Raw genomic sequence first — 14,880 nt, 5'->3', positions numbered from 1 at the left:
GATACTGGGATCTGCACAGATTCTTACAGGATGTAATGAAAAAACGTCAGTTACTATTCATAGAACCTGCCTCATCATACTATCTTTTTTGTGCTGATAAACACAGTCACTAACTTCATTGCACAACGTCTATGGCAGCACACAGCAAATCTTTTTGGGAGCCCTTAGTGCTAAAGCACCAGCTGTGAGTCTAACGCATCTCAGCTGGTAAGCAAGCACAAAACATTCACAGAAAAAAAAGCAGTGCATGTGAGCACATGCGTGCACACATGAACACTGAAGAAAGTAGACAACACAGCTTGGTGTTTTGGACTACTTACACAATTCATTTCATCAACTATACAAGTTCTGTGACATGACACGTGAGTCCTTGCCTTTCAAGTGCTCTCCGACGTCTTTGACGTCTCACCACTGGCTCCACTCATCGTTGCAATCAGCTTTGCCGCTTCCTCCTGGTCTTTTTTCCGCCGCTCTTTTCCGAGAAGGATGGCCGTCTTGAAGAGGTTGCAGTAGAGTTGGATAGCCGACGGCGTGTCGTCGTTTCCCGGGATCGGGTAGGTGATGAGGCGTGGGTCGCAGTTGGTGTCGACGATGGCGACCGTGGGTATGAGCATGTTGTTGCACTCCTTGACAGCCGGGTGCTCCTCGAACACAGAGTCGAGCGTTGACAGCAGGATCACTGTGTCGGGGAGCCGTGTGACCGTGCCGAACTGAGCCGTTGAATTGGTGAACAGGCCAGCCCTCCACCATCGGGCGTGGGCGAACTCCTGGCATGCCTTGGCCGTTTCCTCCACCATGTGGGCTGTCTGCGAGTTCAAGGCGTACTTAGGAGAATGCGGACCCGACAGAGACTGAATGAACAACAATACGTCGCTGTGCACATTTACTACATGATTTCATGACCTCACTTTCACAGCAGTGTAATTCGTATCCTGTCTATCCACACATCTACAGTCGTGAGCAACATAAAAGGGAACACTGAACACTTGTTTAATCAACGATTACTTGTAATGAATCGATGTGATTGCGACGTGCTGAATTCCAAGAACTACCTTTCCGCCGGATTTTAAAAAGTTATTTCACTCACTAACCTTTCCACTTGAGCTTTTGACATTACGAACACCTCTGCACTTGCCAACTGCGTTTAGCAACGACGACCTTTAAAAGGTAATTTTAGTGTTTCCTCTCATATTGCTCACGACTGTACTACAGGCAATATATTCGTAATGATGCAACCAGCTTCCAGGCTGCCCTGTCATGGTGTGAGTCTGCCCATCAGGGTCATCAAGATAAGAAGCATCGTATTAGCACTTACTATCACAGTCACGACAGTGCTACCTTAAAACAGTGGGCCTTCATCAATTGAGACCATCGGACTATGATTCGTGGCTCTATCAGCCGAATCATAGAGTACTGTTGATATACATTGCAGAACAGGCCTCCATTTACATATTTTTAATTGTGTATGCTGCTGGGCGAACATACAAATTAAAAAATATATATACAATGACGTGCACAACAGGTCACATATAGTTAAGGAGACATGAATCCCAGCGGAAAGCGATCGTGTCATCCTCGAATGCGTTGAAGCACTCCCAGCAAAACTGACGGGCATCCGGCGCTCTGACCTTTCAAGCGTGGTCGCCTCACTACGCAAGGACAACTTCAAGCTTCTCCAGACGGACAAAGAAGGAGGGTTTGTCATGATGACCTCTTGCGTCTACAACGAGAAGACTGGCAGAGCCCTTCATAGCAACTTTCGGTCGGCAGAAAACTTCCACCCAGCGAAGGCGAAGAAGGAGGCTCTCAAAGCGTGCGTTGATTCTGGCCTTTCCAAACTGTCGGCTTCGCTCAAAGGCTCCAAAGAGCTGTGCCTATCCGCATTCTTCACCATGAAGACGCACAAAGAGGGTAACCCTTTTCGAGTGATTGTCTCTGAAGTTGGCACTTGGCAGCGAAGCTTAGGTCAGTACCTGCAGAAGGGTCTTTCGTTGTTAGAAGTCAAAGACCCGTTCATCGTTCGAAGGCCCTCCGAAGTGTCAAACTTTCTGCAGCAGTCTTGCCCTCAAGGAGTGCAAGCATTCTCGATGGACATCAAAGACCTGTATTACTCGTTACCTCAGGCTGCTCTCACTGATACCTTACAAGAAGAGATCGAGAAGCACGGTCCAGTACGTTTTCAAAACGCCGTCAACACCAGTGTAACCAGGTTTTTAGAACTTCTATTCTTTTACCTCAGCAACACGGTCGTAAGACAGGAAGGGCGATACTATGTGCAAAAAGAGGGCGTGTGCATAGGATCGTGTATTGCCCCCATCCTAAGCAACTTGCTCTTGGCAAGGTACGACATACGCTTGGAGGAAAGCCTAACGACGATCCAGTGGGTGAAGATTTTTCGCTTTGTTGATGACTTCCTTGTTTTATTCGACGCGAAGCCGGATGAAGCCAGCATCACGGCAGACAAGATTTACAGCAGCTTCTGCACTAACTTCCCTGGACTTTCCTTCACTAAGGAGCTGCCTGAAGGCAAAAAACTACGCTTCCTTGACCTCACGATTCACCTGGACGACCGGCATACCTGCTGGATTTATACCCCGCGATCGAAGAAAGGCCTACTGCCATTTCCTTCTCATCATTTGAAGCTCATAAAACGCGCCATCACCTTGACCGCCATGAGGAATGCCCTAGGCCGTTCCTGTCCCCATCAAGTCGCTTCAAGTTGCGCCCTTCAAGTGGAAAGGTTGGCAACGGCTGGCTTTCCAGAACCGTTCCTGGTAGGACTGGCAGAAGTGGTGCTACGCGAATCTAGGTCGCAAGGAAAAGAAGCCCCACCGCAAGTTGACAAGGCCAAAGTTTCCGTCATCCCCTACCTGCATGGCGTGTCCCACCGGGTGAAAAAAGCGGCTGGGCGAGCGGGAGTAAGAGTGGTTTACTCGGCGCCTATAAAACTAAGCTCTCTCTGCAAGCGAGTGAATGCGGCAAGCTCTGAGAAACCCGCATGCCAGAAGAAACATGCAACTCGGTTTGTTCCCTGCAAAACAGGAGTGGTGTACGAGATCCCGATGTCCTGTGGAGGAATTGTACATCGGTCAGACCGGCCGGTGTGTGAATGACCACCTACGAGAACACGCCAGCAATCTTGGAGCGAAGACCGGCAGCGACTTGGCAATCCATTGCGCTAGGTGCGGGTGTAGCCCCGATTTCCAGCAGACGCGCATCGTTCGCAGTTACCGAGATTCCCGAGCCCGAAAAATCTATGAAGTCTACGAAATGCATAACGTCGGGTCAGCATGTGTCGGTTCACCTTCGATAGCGTTAACAGACAAAGAGATTAGCTATCTGCACCGTTAATTTCATGCGTTGTATAGGGTTGGGCGCATGCGTTTTTCAATATCACTCCCCCTCCTCTCATGTGAAAAGCCTATTTATTCGTGTTCGCACAAATAAAAAGCATTGTTGGCAGTTCAGCGCCTGGTCCTGTCTTACCTTCTGTGTCCTCATACTTTACGCGCTGTTTTGAACCCATGAGCTTGAATTATCAGCAATTCATACAGATCCACTTCCCTGTGAAGCAGAGAAATTTATCTTGCACTGCTGGTGGTCATTTTTGAGAGGCTGGCTCTGTGGTAAGCAACATCAACACGAGAGTCAAATTACACATTTGTTTGCTAAAATTATTTTATAGTTGCACAGCTGAACATTTTTAACAAACACATATATAAAGTAATTACGGAATTAAATTAATTAAATCTTATATCAGTGTGGATGTTTGAGCTAATGCCGATTACACCGAAGGCATTTCTCTCCTGAAGAAAATTTAATTATAAAGAAACTCTGCTACATTTTCAACCCTGTAGCTGCTCAAGAACACAGCAATCAAGTGCCGTGTCGCATCATCGAAAGAGCGTTCATTGCCTTTACGAATGCGCATAGCTCGCTCAAAGGCACACTTTATAAAAACAGCTACGCTACCTACAATAAACTATTCTTTTTCTGGTGCCTGCTGAGTGTGTTGCTGCCAAGGGAACTACTTCAAGAGAAGGGTTCACCTGTCAGTCTGCCCTAGAAATGGGTTCAGGTGACAGTCTGCACCTACAGACAGGTCGGTGGTATGCGCAACTAACCTGCTGGTGCCTGGTGATGAATAAGATGATGCCGTCCCGGTAGGCAATGTGCGCGACAAAGTTGAGTGCATGGAAGAGGTGGTCAAAGGTCTTCTCAAGGTCAATTACGAGGTATCCCAGCCTGGAGCCGAACAAGTACGGCTTCATGAGCTCGTTCAGAGTTCCTTCCTTGTGGCCCAAGTGGACGCGCGCGTCAAAGAGCTCGCGCATCGACAGGATCTTGCCGATGCCAAAGTAGTCGGGGTGCTGCAGGGGATCCAGCAATGCACTGCCGGTGGTTGCAGGCTCTGTGAAAGCGATCAAAATGAGAGAACAGCGGTTGTCGATAGGTCACTTCATTACTCCATAGTGTTACCCCACATAGTGCTGCCCCATAGTGTTTCTACCGATGCTGGTAGAAACAACATGGCGATGTCTATTTTATCAACGTCACCATAGTGTTCTACAGCAAGCACGGTCAAAGGCAGCGCTTTATCTCGAGCCACTTAGTATCTCCAAAAGCACACTGGAAGCTGCGAATTGGCCAGCAGAATGGCATATGTGATGACAACTGAATGCTCACTATATTGCTTGTGGCTTGGCTTGCATGAACATGTAGCGAACGACTTAGAGAAGTTCAGGTGGCGACGAGAATTCGAGACAGTGGCTTGAAGTGATGAGAATTCATTGGCCATCGTTTTGACAAGCTCACTTGATGTCAGCTCACTGATGACAAGCTCACCTGTGCTGACAAGGGCAAGTTTGCCTGTCAAAGCACTGGTGTCAGCAACATTCCCTGTTCAAGAACTCCTGACCAGACTTGTACACGTTATACAAAAAAGTAAACAGATTACAATTACAATTACTTCCTTTAACATTTAATGTATTACAGTGGTCAATTACAGCCCCAGAAAAGTAACAGCAATTGCAGAAATGTAATTGATTACTTTCCTTCAAAATTTTATTGCCATAACACAATAACGCAACTTTACTCAAACTACAACGAATTACTGTGGCTTGCATGGCATGGAGAATGCTGGAGGCTTGCGTGAAGGCTGGGAAACTTACTCTGGCTTCTCTGATATAGTATTATATGTTAAGTTTCAACAGGAGTTGTTTCAGAGCTGTCGTCACTGATTCTTCCACGTTTCCTCGTTAAGAGGTCAGCTGATGCACTAAACATTGTCTGAATGCATGCGCTGAGGGGAAGGGCGGTATTACAATGTAGGAACACCTTAGTAGTGCTTCGACGCTAGTGTCCATATCCTCTATGAAGCATTGCGTTTCGCTTTTGCTGGCACTCAGGTAAAGCATTGATGATAAGGCCAAGCAAAAGTTGAAAAAATAGGCCCTGTGAGGAACCCCCTGTCCGACAGAATGGTGGTCCCAACAGAGCTGTCGCATATTTGCTGCGATGAGAACTGCCGTAGAAGACTGATTATATATAACTTAATTTTCGGGAAAAAAAGTGATTAATTACCAGTAATCAATTACAAGAAAATGTAATTTAATTATCCAGGACTTTACAGTTTCAAAGAAGTAATCGATTATATTACAAAATTACAAGAAAATGTAACTGATTACAAGTAATCGATTACTTGTAACACGTTACGCACAACTCTACTCCTCACACTCTTTGCAGTTACTTCGAGATCAAGAAACACAGAAGAGGACATTGTGCGAGCGGGAAATAGAAAGCTAAGTGGTTTATGGTGCGCAGTAGACTCTCGATAAACGGAAATCGCTTAAGAGGGATTGCTGCACTCTTGTACACCTTTCTCAGTAACATCGCTGCCACTTTAATGGTAGTAAGTTGTGGTGTTTACCTAAATATAAGTACACAGGCCTTTGGCATCTCGCCATCAACGAGATGGGGCCGGGATCGAACCCGCGACTTTCGTGTCAGCAGCTGAGCACCGTAAGCAACGGACTACCGCGGCGGCTGTCGTTGTGACTCGGTAGCACAGAACTTCGCCGAACAACTTCGCTGATCGCACAAAAGTGTGTGGTTTCGTAGTATCCGTACATAGTGCGAGAGAACTACAGGAACCGCATGCACATGCTGAATCTCTCACCTGCTGCATTCGTTTGAGGACTAGGCTGTTGGCTGAGTGCACCGTGTGTGCTGATATTCCTCGCGGACACGACATTTCTGTGCAAAGACGCGCACAAACCTGTAAAGCAAAGCGTTGATGAGGCGAAAGCATGCCCGACACACGGAGAACGAACATGCGCAAAAACTTCAAATGCAACTCCAGCTACAGTTTCTGCGCTCTATTGGGCCTTCTAAAGCTCGGGGCGCACACTTTACACGAATTTTATAATGGTCAAAGCTAAGTTTGCTCTTTACACACAACATTTACTGCAAATATACCCACCGAAGCGGCGCACGATGGCTCGCATGCTAGCTCGCATGGCGGGAGCCATTTTGTTTAAACCATTAGTAGCCAGAGCAGGGACAACGCAATCCTACATAAGCTAAGACAAGGCCGCCATGTTTCTGAGAGATGATAAGCGTATTTTTTGATGATCACAGTTTGATAAATAGTGTGACCTCGTTGTGTGCCTCCTAGCTAGGTGAATATTATTTACAGCTGTTTCCAGATTCATTTAAAACTAGTGTCTTTGCAAAGTCATGTTCTGGCCTGACAATTTCCTAGTTTTCCAGGTAAATCGGTAACTTCGAAAACGTCGATCTAGTTCACCTCCGTACGACAGATTTCACCTGCCCAAAATGTGCGTGATAAAGAAGCAACGCAGTCGTAGTAGCGTAGTGGTAGTGGCACGCACGGCGCTGCGGGTAAAAGCGGAAACGAAAGTTCCGTGTCCCAACTCATTTATCTCCAAGGCAACAAGTCAACGCGAGAAAAGCGCGGGAGAATGGGGGAGGGCAAAGTCGCATCCCACGGAGGATTGGGAGAGGGTGAGCGCGCCGCTCTAGCGCCGCGATGGTAAAGAGCGCGCGAATGGGTGGAGTCACGAAGGCGGGATGAGGAAGATACGACGATCGACATGTTCAAACTTGACCTTGGACTAGTGCCTTCGACGAAGCGACCCCAGCGAAGGAAAACGCGTGCGGATAGTCACGCGTTCCGGCACCGCGCGATCATCCGACCGCCGTCGCCTTCTTCTCCAACCGAGCTCATCCCTCGATCACGACCGTCTTCGCTGCCCGCGCCTCCTTTATGGCATGGATCGACTCCGTCCTCGCGTCCCTGCTTCACAACGTGTTCCTCCCCCTGATCGTGCTCAGCGTTTGCCTCAGGTACGCGCTCCAGCGAGACTACACCGCGCGACGCCTCAAGTTCCAAGCGTGGCTCTCCAACTACATGTCGTACCGGGAGACGGGTGCCATGCTGGAGGCAAAGGAGATCCTATTCGGCAAGCTCGAGTCGATCGTCTCTCGCGACTGGTACCTGCGCAACTTGGGGCTCATCCGGATACTCGAGATCGGCGCGGGCTCCGGTTCGAATCTCGCCTTCTACCCGAGGAACTGTCACCTCGTAGCCGTGGATAGCAACCCGTTCACGGCATCTTATCTGCGCCGAAAGTTGGCGCGCGTTCCCGTGCTCCTCGAGATGTTTCTCGTGCAGAACGGCGGCTCGCTGAACAACGTCAAGAGTTGCTACGTGGACGCTGTTGTCACCACGCACGTGCTTTGCGGCGTCAAGGATTTGGACGCCGTGCTCAAGGAGATCGCCCGCGTGTTGGCGCCGGTGAGTTGCGGGAAAGCACTGCTGCAGAAATGCGGCGCGAGGAACCCTGGGATACGTAGCTGTTTACAGGTTCGGTGACCCCGACATGTGTGCGCTCAGATAATGAGACGGCAGTGCCGAAAAGATGAGCTTTCCCGTATCTTGATTCTCATGAGAATCCCCCCATATGTTTCGGTGTTTCGGTAATCAATGTGTCAGTGTTGGTGGAGCAGCTAACCAAATATGTTTTCCTCCCTTCTTGAAGATATTGGCGTGATTGTACCAGGACAAGAAAACAGAGATACACATACATATCAGTTTAGCTCATGTGCCAATCTCACTGTGTCCATATTTACAAGCCCACGAAAGTAGACAAATATGACTTAAATTTAACATCATTACAGTGCTTATATAGACTCGTAGAACGGGCCGGGTTATTTTATTTTATTTATGTTACACATCCTCTTTTATAGCCTTACATATGCAATGCTGTTGCTGATGCATCAATCAAGACAGCCAGCTACATATAGTATGGTTTCAGGTTTGGGATTCAGCTGCAAGAACTGTATTGAAATATCCTGTTGCGTGGGCACATCAGCACAAGCTAAAGGAGCGGAGCTTGTCAAAGTAATTTGTTACACCGTATTTGGTGGGTTGATTGCTTCTTCTTGAGTAAGAGCTGCTCTTGTTAATATTATTCGACCGGCTCGTTATTTTCACGGTTCTAGGGGCTTGTCAATCTGTCTTAAATTTAATTAATTTGTCGGTGATTATAATTGGTGGACCTATGAGATATTTGCCAAATGGTACAGGAATCTTCCTAAATGAGCACAAGCCATATGTGTTGGTTGACGATCATTCTCTTATGGCATTCAAACCATGGAGGAAGGAAAACCAAAAGTGAGGACAGGCTGTACGGGCAGATGCATTACAACAGCAGTTGCGGAAATGGTGCATCATTTCATACGCTTTGCTCTTCTTGTTTGTGGGGAAAATCAGCATTTGTTCATTAAGACGTCATTTGCCCTCTCTGACTTATCATTGGTCAGCGCTGAGCGATTAGTGTAGGAGAAGGCGGGCTTTGTTCTGAGCGAGAAAGGGTAAGTGGAGAGGAGAATCGTTCTTTCTCTTAAGTTGAAAAGGCTCAAGTCCAACAAGGCTTCATCAAGGATGATATCAAGGCCTTCCCTCAATTATTTTTCCTTCCTTCGTGAAGTTTATTACACAGCTGCGACTTGTACAATGCAGCTGTAGAGGAAACATGGGTGCACAGTCACCAACAAAAGTTTTATGGGGGAACAGGATATGCGAAAAAGATAAATCCTTGTGAAGCCTGACCACAGCCTCAAATTCAGTTTGACTTCTTGGGACCAGAGCAGTGGCACAGTAGTATAGAAGTTCTGTACATGAGGGCATAAATACATATTTTTCATGGAACCTGTGTCCCATAAACCTTTGCAAACGCCATGCAAAGAGTGAATTTTGATACCAAATTCAATATGAATCTAATAACGGCAGCAGTAAATCAAACCAAATGTGAAATACATCTTCTAATGGTTCTTGGACATTCGTTCGCATTTACAATTGATCTGAAATTATGTTCATGTTGTACTATTCATAATTTGAGCATTAATAGTACATGTGATGCATCAAAAACAAATAGGCAGATTCATTATGTGCATAGAACAAGAGTGCGAATGATCCTTGCTTAGTTGGTAAAGTATGGCTTCCCAAATGACCTAGCCTGCTGCACTTTGTAAGCTCTCACATTTTATCGCCTATATTTATGTGTGTGTGAATATTACAAAAGTTTTGAATATTGAATCGAGTTGTGTCCTATTCGATTCAGTCTTTATAGCATGCCATTATTTAAACAAGAATATTTTTCATATGGTGTATAAAGAAACACAAAGTTGGTGCTAAAGTATGATAATTTCATTTGTGTGGAAATATTATAGGCATAAAACTTTACAGCTTACATAATGTAACATGGCACTTTGCTTAGGAAGTGGGACTTTACCGACTATACAACAATCATTTAGGCTCTGTTAGCAGTTTTTCTGGATGCGAATGATTTGCTTATTTGTTACTGACTCCTCATTTGTGATCTTAATGCTGATATTATGAATAGTAGAACATAATTGCAAGAGCGGCTGCCTGATATTCGAGAATTATACGAGGAGTATTTGATATTCGTTTCGCTTCTGCCACTTTTTGGTTCTTGTTCGATGCCGTCCAAAACACCACCGGTTGATCACCTCTACCTATGGTACACTTGCGAGATTGAATTTATCGTACTTTCACACCAATGTTGTGTTTGTTTGGTTGCAGTTGATGTTTTGAAATATTGGGGAACTATTTAAAAAGTATTCTCATTCATCATTATGGGCTGTGACATATGAAAACTAATTTTGATAGGACACTAGTTAACTTGATATTCATATTTTTAAAAATATTTGCACTCCCCTTTACCTTTTTAGCAGACTGTACAGATATGCCATATTTTTAATGTCCATTGGAAGGCTGCAGTGAACAAGGGGAACTGATCAAGGGAAGCCCTTGCGAAAAAGCTTCTGAAAAAGTAACATTATGGCTTTGGGTTAGTTGGTTTTGCGTAACGAAATGTCAGTTGAAAGTCAGTGCTTGTCCGTTGCATTTTTTGTGTCCCCGTGTAAAAATCGTGCTGTGCCTATTTCATTCTGAAAAAGCCTTCAATTGAATCTTACATGTTACTTCACCTATGCTTTCCTTGTCTTCATTATCTGTTGGCTTCATATGGCCGCGATTTTCGCTGCAGTTATTTGCTTCAACTTCGTATCATTCCTCCTTGAGTATGCCTCATGTGGTGAGCACCCACTGCTTAGGGACTGAGGCGCTGCACTGCTGGGCTCCAAGATGCGGGTTTGATTCCCGGCTACAGTGGCTGCATTTCAGTATGGGTGAAATGCTAATATGTTTGTGTACTTAGATTTATGTGCACGTTAAATAACTGCCGGGTAATCCTGAGTGCCCGGCCACAGCATGCCTTATGATCGAAGTGTGGCTTAGGCGGGCAAAATTTCAGAATTTATAATTAGACTTAATCACGGGGTGACTTCCCCTGGCCTTTTGGTTGCTCTCTGCTGCATTGCTTTCATCCCCAATTTTATTTATAAGTGCAAAGAACATTCGAATGACTTCACATAGGCATCCTGATGAAACAATGAGACAATGAAGCCAAGGAAAGTATCGCGGCATTACTTGTAGTTTTTAACTGTAATGTGGTAATTATGATAAAAATGTAAAGAAATTAAAGTGGACGACAAAGAAAAAAATGAGCCCTTGATCAATTCTCCTTCCTTCGTTCTCACATAAGCTTGACCCTCCCACCGCAGGGCGGCAAGTTCTTCTACGTGGAACACATGCGGCACGATCCGGGCGACTGGCGTCGCTACGTGCAGATGCTCGTCGACCCGCTCTGGCGAAGGCTCTTTAACGGCTGCAGCCTGACGCAGGAGCTGCATGACGGCATCCAGAAGTCGACGCACTTTGCCTCGGTGTCGCAGTGCAAGGTGTACTCGGCGCGGAGCAAGTTTGTCGGCATTTTCCTCAACCCCGTTCTAGTGGGTATCGCAACCAAGAGGGAGTTTGTGCGGAGGAGGCCGATGAAGTTGAGCAATGCATTTCTTACTACACGGGCAATGTAGAGGAGTGGGTAACGTTTCACGCTCTAAACCTAAAGATATCCACATGACATTTTTGACATTTAATTTTTGTGAATACGCAAGACATACAACTGACAAACCTCAGAGTGACCACAGGATCATTTGATTTTGTAATACTGAAATACATTCGTATGATGCACTAACTGAACAGACTAAAAGGCATAGAAGGCTTGACAGTGTTTGCATACAGTGTTGATTTTTTTTCATTCTGACAGAGGCATACAAGTATTCAAATTGAGTGTTCTTATTTTGCAAGTTGGAAAAGCAAACAAACAAAAAACACTGTTAAACAAAATACCCTTCAAAAGACTAGAGTTACAATAAGTGAACTTTAAGTGAAACAAAGAGAAGCAAAAAACATCGCTACAAAAATAATAACAGTGCTGGTATCAGTAGGCTTGTAGGGTTTAACAGAATACTAAGAAACATTTAAAGAAGTTTACAGAATAGACAATTTGAAACACTCTCATTTCTTAATAGAAGGTTGCTGTAATAGCTTTCTATGAACCACTTTCAATATAGTTTTCTAGAGTATATATTTATTACGACGTAAAGACATCTTAAACAGACCACCATGACATCATGGCACCAAGATTTCTGTCATCATGCCAAGGCACTCCTGGGCGATGAAACTAAGAGTGGTTTGTGGAAAGCTATACTGTAGTGAATTTTTATTGAGGACATATTGATGATTATCAGTAGTTTTTCTTCAGCTTCATTTAAGGTCCTGAACTTTCAGATAACGGAAAAGAAAAAAGTAAAAAATGTCATGCGAATACATGCTTTAACAGGTATGAATTAACCTTCATTGTTATGATCTATGTCATGAAAACTTGGGCTGCACGGACTCGCCGTTTGGATTGACGATATTCCTGTACACATGATTTTAAGATTATTATTGTGGAAATCAGTTTTGAGAGATTGGCAATCAATTTTACAGATTGCAGTCCTCTACAGGGTTATTTAGCAGGTGGTAGCCTGACAGTGTTCTTGCATACAGGAACCTTATCATCTACTAATGTTCTAAAAAGTCGAAGCTTCAAAGCTGCTTCATGTTGCAGCAGTTTCGCATTTCTGGCACAGCTAGTCAGAGGTTTTACATGAGACATAGTCAGTTAACTGCCAAGGCAACATTAAGCCAGTTACACCAGCATTTGGGTCTGCGGTGGCTGTGAACTGCAAATGATTGTTGTTTCTTTTTACAAGAATGTCTTCTTTTTTTCATAAAACTAATGAACCAGCCTAAGATCACCTGGAAATTGGATTTGCTCAGTTGGCCACATGTCAGCCAGTGAGCTGCACTGCCTTGGTGCGGACAAAAACCTACTTCAAGCACATAGCCTGCGATGTTCAGTTTGCAAGGCTATAGAAAAGACATCAATTGTATTGGTAATTAAGTTCAGTGGCCAGATGTCAAACTTCTCGCTTTGTGTTGCCGTGGCAACAGTGAAACCTGTGAAGTGGGTTGAGGTTTCATGTGTGGGAAGTCTCCCATCTCATTGAAGAATGGGCAAAGTCATGTTCCAGATAGGCTAAATTAGAGCTCACTTTGGGACAGCAAAGTGCATTACAAGTGGAGTTATCGAGTGATATCATTCTGCTGCTTAGTTCACTATTCTGCTGAGTCTTGGCTATTTTCTCAGCCGTGGTTCCGTTCATGGCTTTCACTGAAGCCAGCCTGTGAGAGATTCTGCATGTACACTTGTTACTGAGCTATTGTTTTAGACTGTATACGAAATGTCACACGTGCCTGTGGCACTTTATGTGCTTTTATTTTCTCGGAGCAGTGGTTCTTTATCAGTTTCACCTGCTTGGTTTCTGTGTTTTGCAAGCGCTTTGGAAGCGTCTCTGAAGCTTCCTAGTCATGTTATTATAAATATTAGACAACAGGGTACTTCACACACCTCCCTGGTATACGGTACCATTGCCAATAGTATTGGCACTGTCAGTCTTTCTATAGTCATAAGAGGCACAGCTGACTTTCTAAACTAGCATTCTTGAAACATTGCTGTTTCCTTAGAAGTTCTTAGCTTTGAGCATCCGGCAACGAGTTCAAATTTTCAGTGACAAATGATGAACTTCTGCGTTGGCAAGATACTAGATTTCACGTGATAGTTCTAATCTAACACAAGACACTTTGCACAAGCAAGCACGGTGCAAACTACAGTCATATCACTGATGACAGTGGCCGTGTGCTGTGCCATTGCTGTAATCGCAACATCATCATCACTTGTAACAGCAAATGCGGCTGGGGCCGCAGTTTTGTAGCGACGCCTTCCCAGTGCTGTTCGTTTTCCTGCTTTCTGCTACCCACATTATCGCTGTGATCAGCCTGTCATCAGTGGTGGGTGATAAAAACAGCACAGAATCGAGTGAATGGCATCGCTAAAAAATAGCGGCTGGGAAGCAAGGGGAAATCGCACTTCAAGAGCGAGCCATCTTTTATTGGGCACCTTTGTAACCACTGCTCTCGTTCTGATTGTTGCTGTCATAGTAGCATGGCCTGAGAACATGGCCATATGCGTGTGTACAGAGAATAACCATCGCAGAAACCTAGCTGATCGAGCGAGTCATCTCACTGATACTCTTGAATTTTCTATACACTCGTACCTGTCGAAACAGAGCTGCTGGCATTTGTTACTTCGGTAATCGCGTGGTGATGCACACATTCTAGATTTGTATTAAAACGTTTAACTACTCTGCGAAGAAGCTCACATCAGACGTTACTCAAGTTCAGAGCAAAATCCTGCTGGCACTAGTTATAACAACTCCTTGACACCGTCTCGTGTGCCTGCCAACTCAGAGATTTCTTAAAATTAAACTTTGCATCATCTCAGAAGTTTCAAATTGCTTTTCTCATAGATGTCATGTGCTTCTCTGCATTTGGTTTTAAAGTTGCCCTACTAAAGTGCTGTATTTTATTAAATTCTCATATGGGCATTGTTTTAGTGTATTAGTAAGCAAGGTGCCTTTTCAAAAAGGTTTTCATGCATCATTTAGCCAGATTTAACTGGGTCTTCTAGATCCAAACTTACAGTCTAGCTGAAATTTTTTATCCAGACTGAGCTTTTAACTTTGTATCACACAATTCATGCTTCAACTGTGCCTGAACTTCCGTGTAGTTGAATTGAAATCATTCTGATTTTACATTCCATTCCCTACCTTAAAGGGGTCATGAACCACTTTTCCAAGTAATGATCTAATGGCCTCAGTATCGGAGTGTACTGCCTCCCGAATCGATTGCCGCAAAAATTTCTCGAATCCGTCAAGAATCAGCGGAGTTACGGGGGTTTGGCGCACGCTCCCAGCGCTTTCTCTCTTTTCTTGTGCCGGCGAGCGCACTGGAAGCCAGACAGGGAGGGATGGCATGGGGGAAAG

At 45.0% G+C, this 14,880-nt stretch overlaps 2 protein-coding genes across 6 annotated transcripts in view; one reads left to right on the top strand and one right to left on the bottom strand.

The window, feature by feature from the left end:
* Positions 1-305: 305 nt before the first annotated feature.
* Positions 306-14,880, bottom strand: part of LOC119373473 (28S ribosomal protein S2, mitochondrial-like) — a 168,613-nt gene continuing 154,038 nt past the window's right edge. The window contains exons 1-4 of one of the 4 annotated variants that reach the window (XM_037643508.2): positions 6,482-6,521; positions 6,179-6,277; positions 4,125-4,411; positions 306-806 (exon numbers count right to left, since the gene is read on the bottom strand). In XM_037643508.2, the coding sequence (XP_037499436.2) occupies positions 378-806; positions 4,125-4,411; positions 6,179-6,277; positions 6,482-6,518 (852 nt within the window). In that variant the 5' untranslated portion in view covers positions 6,519-6,521 and the 3' untranslated portion in view covers positions 306-377. Of the gene's footprint in view, positions 807-4,124; positions 4,412-6,178; positions 6,278-6,481; positions 6,522-14,880 lie in introns of those variants that run through there. The other 3 variants (XM_049411299.1, XM_037643437.2, XM_049411298.1) reach the window with 3 other exon arrangements.
* Positions 7,062-14,880, top strand: part of LOC119373472 (putative methyltransferase-like protein 7A) — a 168,786-nt gene continuing 160,967 nt past the window's right edge. The window contains exons 1-2 of one of the 2 annotated variants that reach the window (XR_007414526.1): positions 7,062-7,819; positions 11,173-12,226. Coding sequence is in view for 1 of the 2 variants with exons in the window: in XM_037643507.2 (XP_037499435.1) it covers positions 7,289-7,819; positions 11,173-11,484 (843 nt within the window). In the remaining variant the exon portion in view is untranslated. Of the gene's footprint in view, positions 7,820-11,172; positions 13,734-14,880 lie in introns of those variants that run through there. The other variant, XM_037643507.2, reaches the window with a different exon arrangement.

Source organism: Rhipicephalus sanguineus, chromosome 11, assembly GCF_013339695.2.
Source record: "Rhipicephalus sanguineus isolate Rsan-2018 chromosome 11, BIME_Rsan_1.4, whole genome shotgun sequence".
Lineage (NCBI taxonomy): Eukaryota > Metazoa > Arthropoda > Arachnida > Ixodida > Ixodidae > Rhipicephalus > Rhipicephalus sanguineus.
Note: the sequence above shows the minus strand (reverse complement) of the source record. Positions and strands in the feature narration are given on the sequence as shown.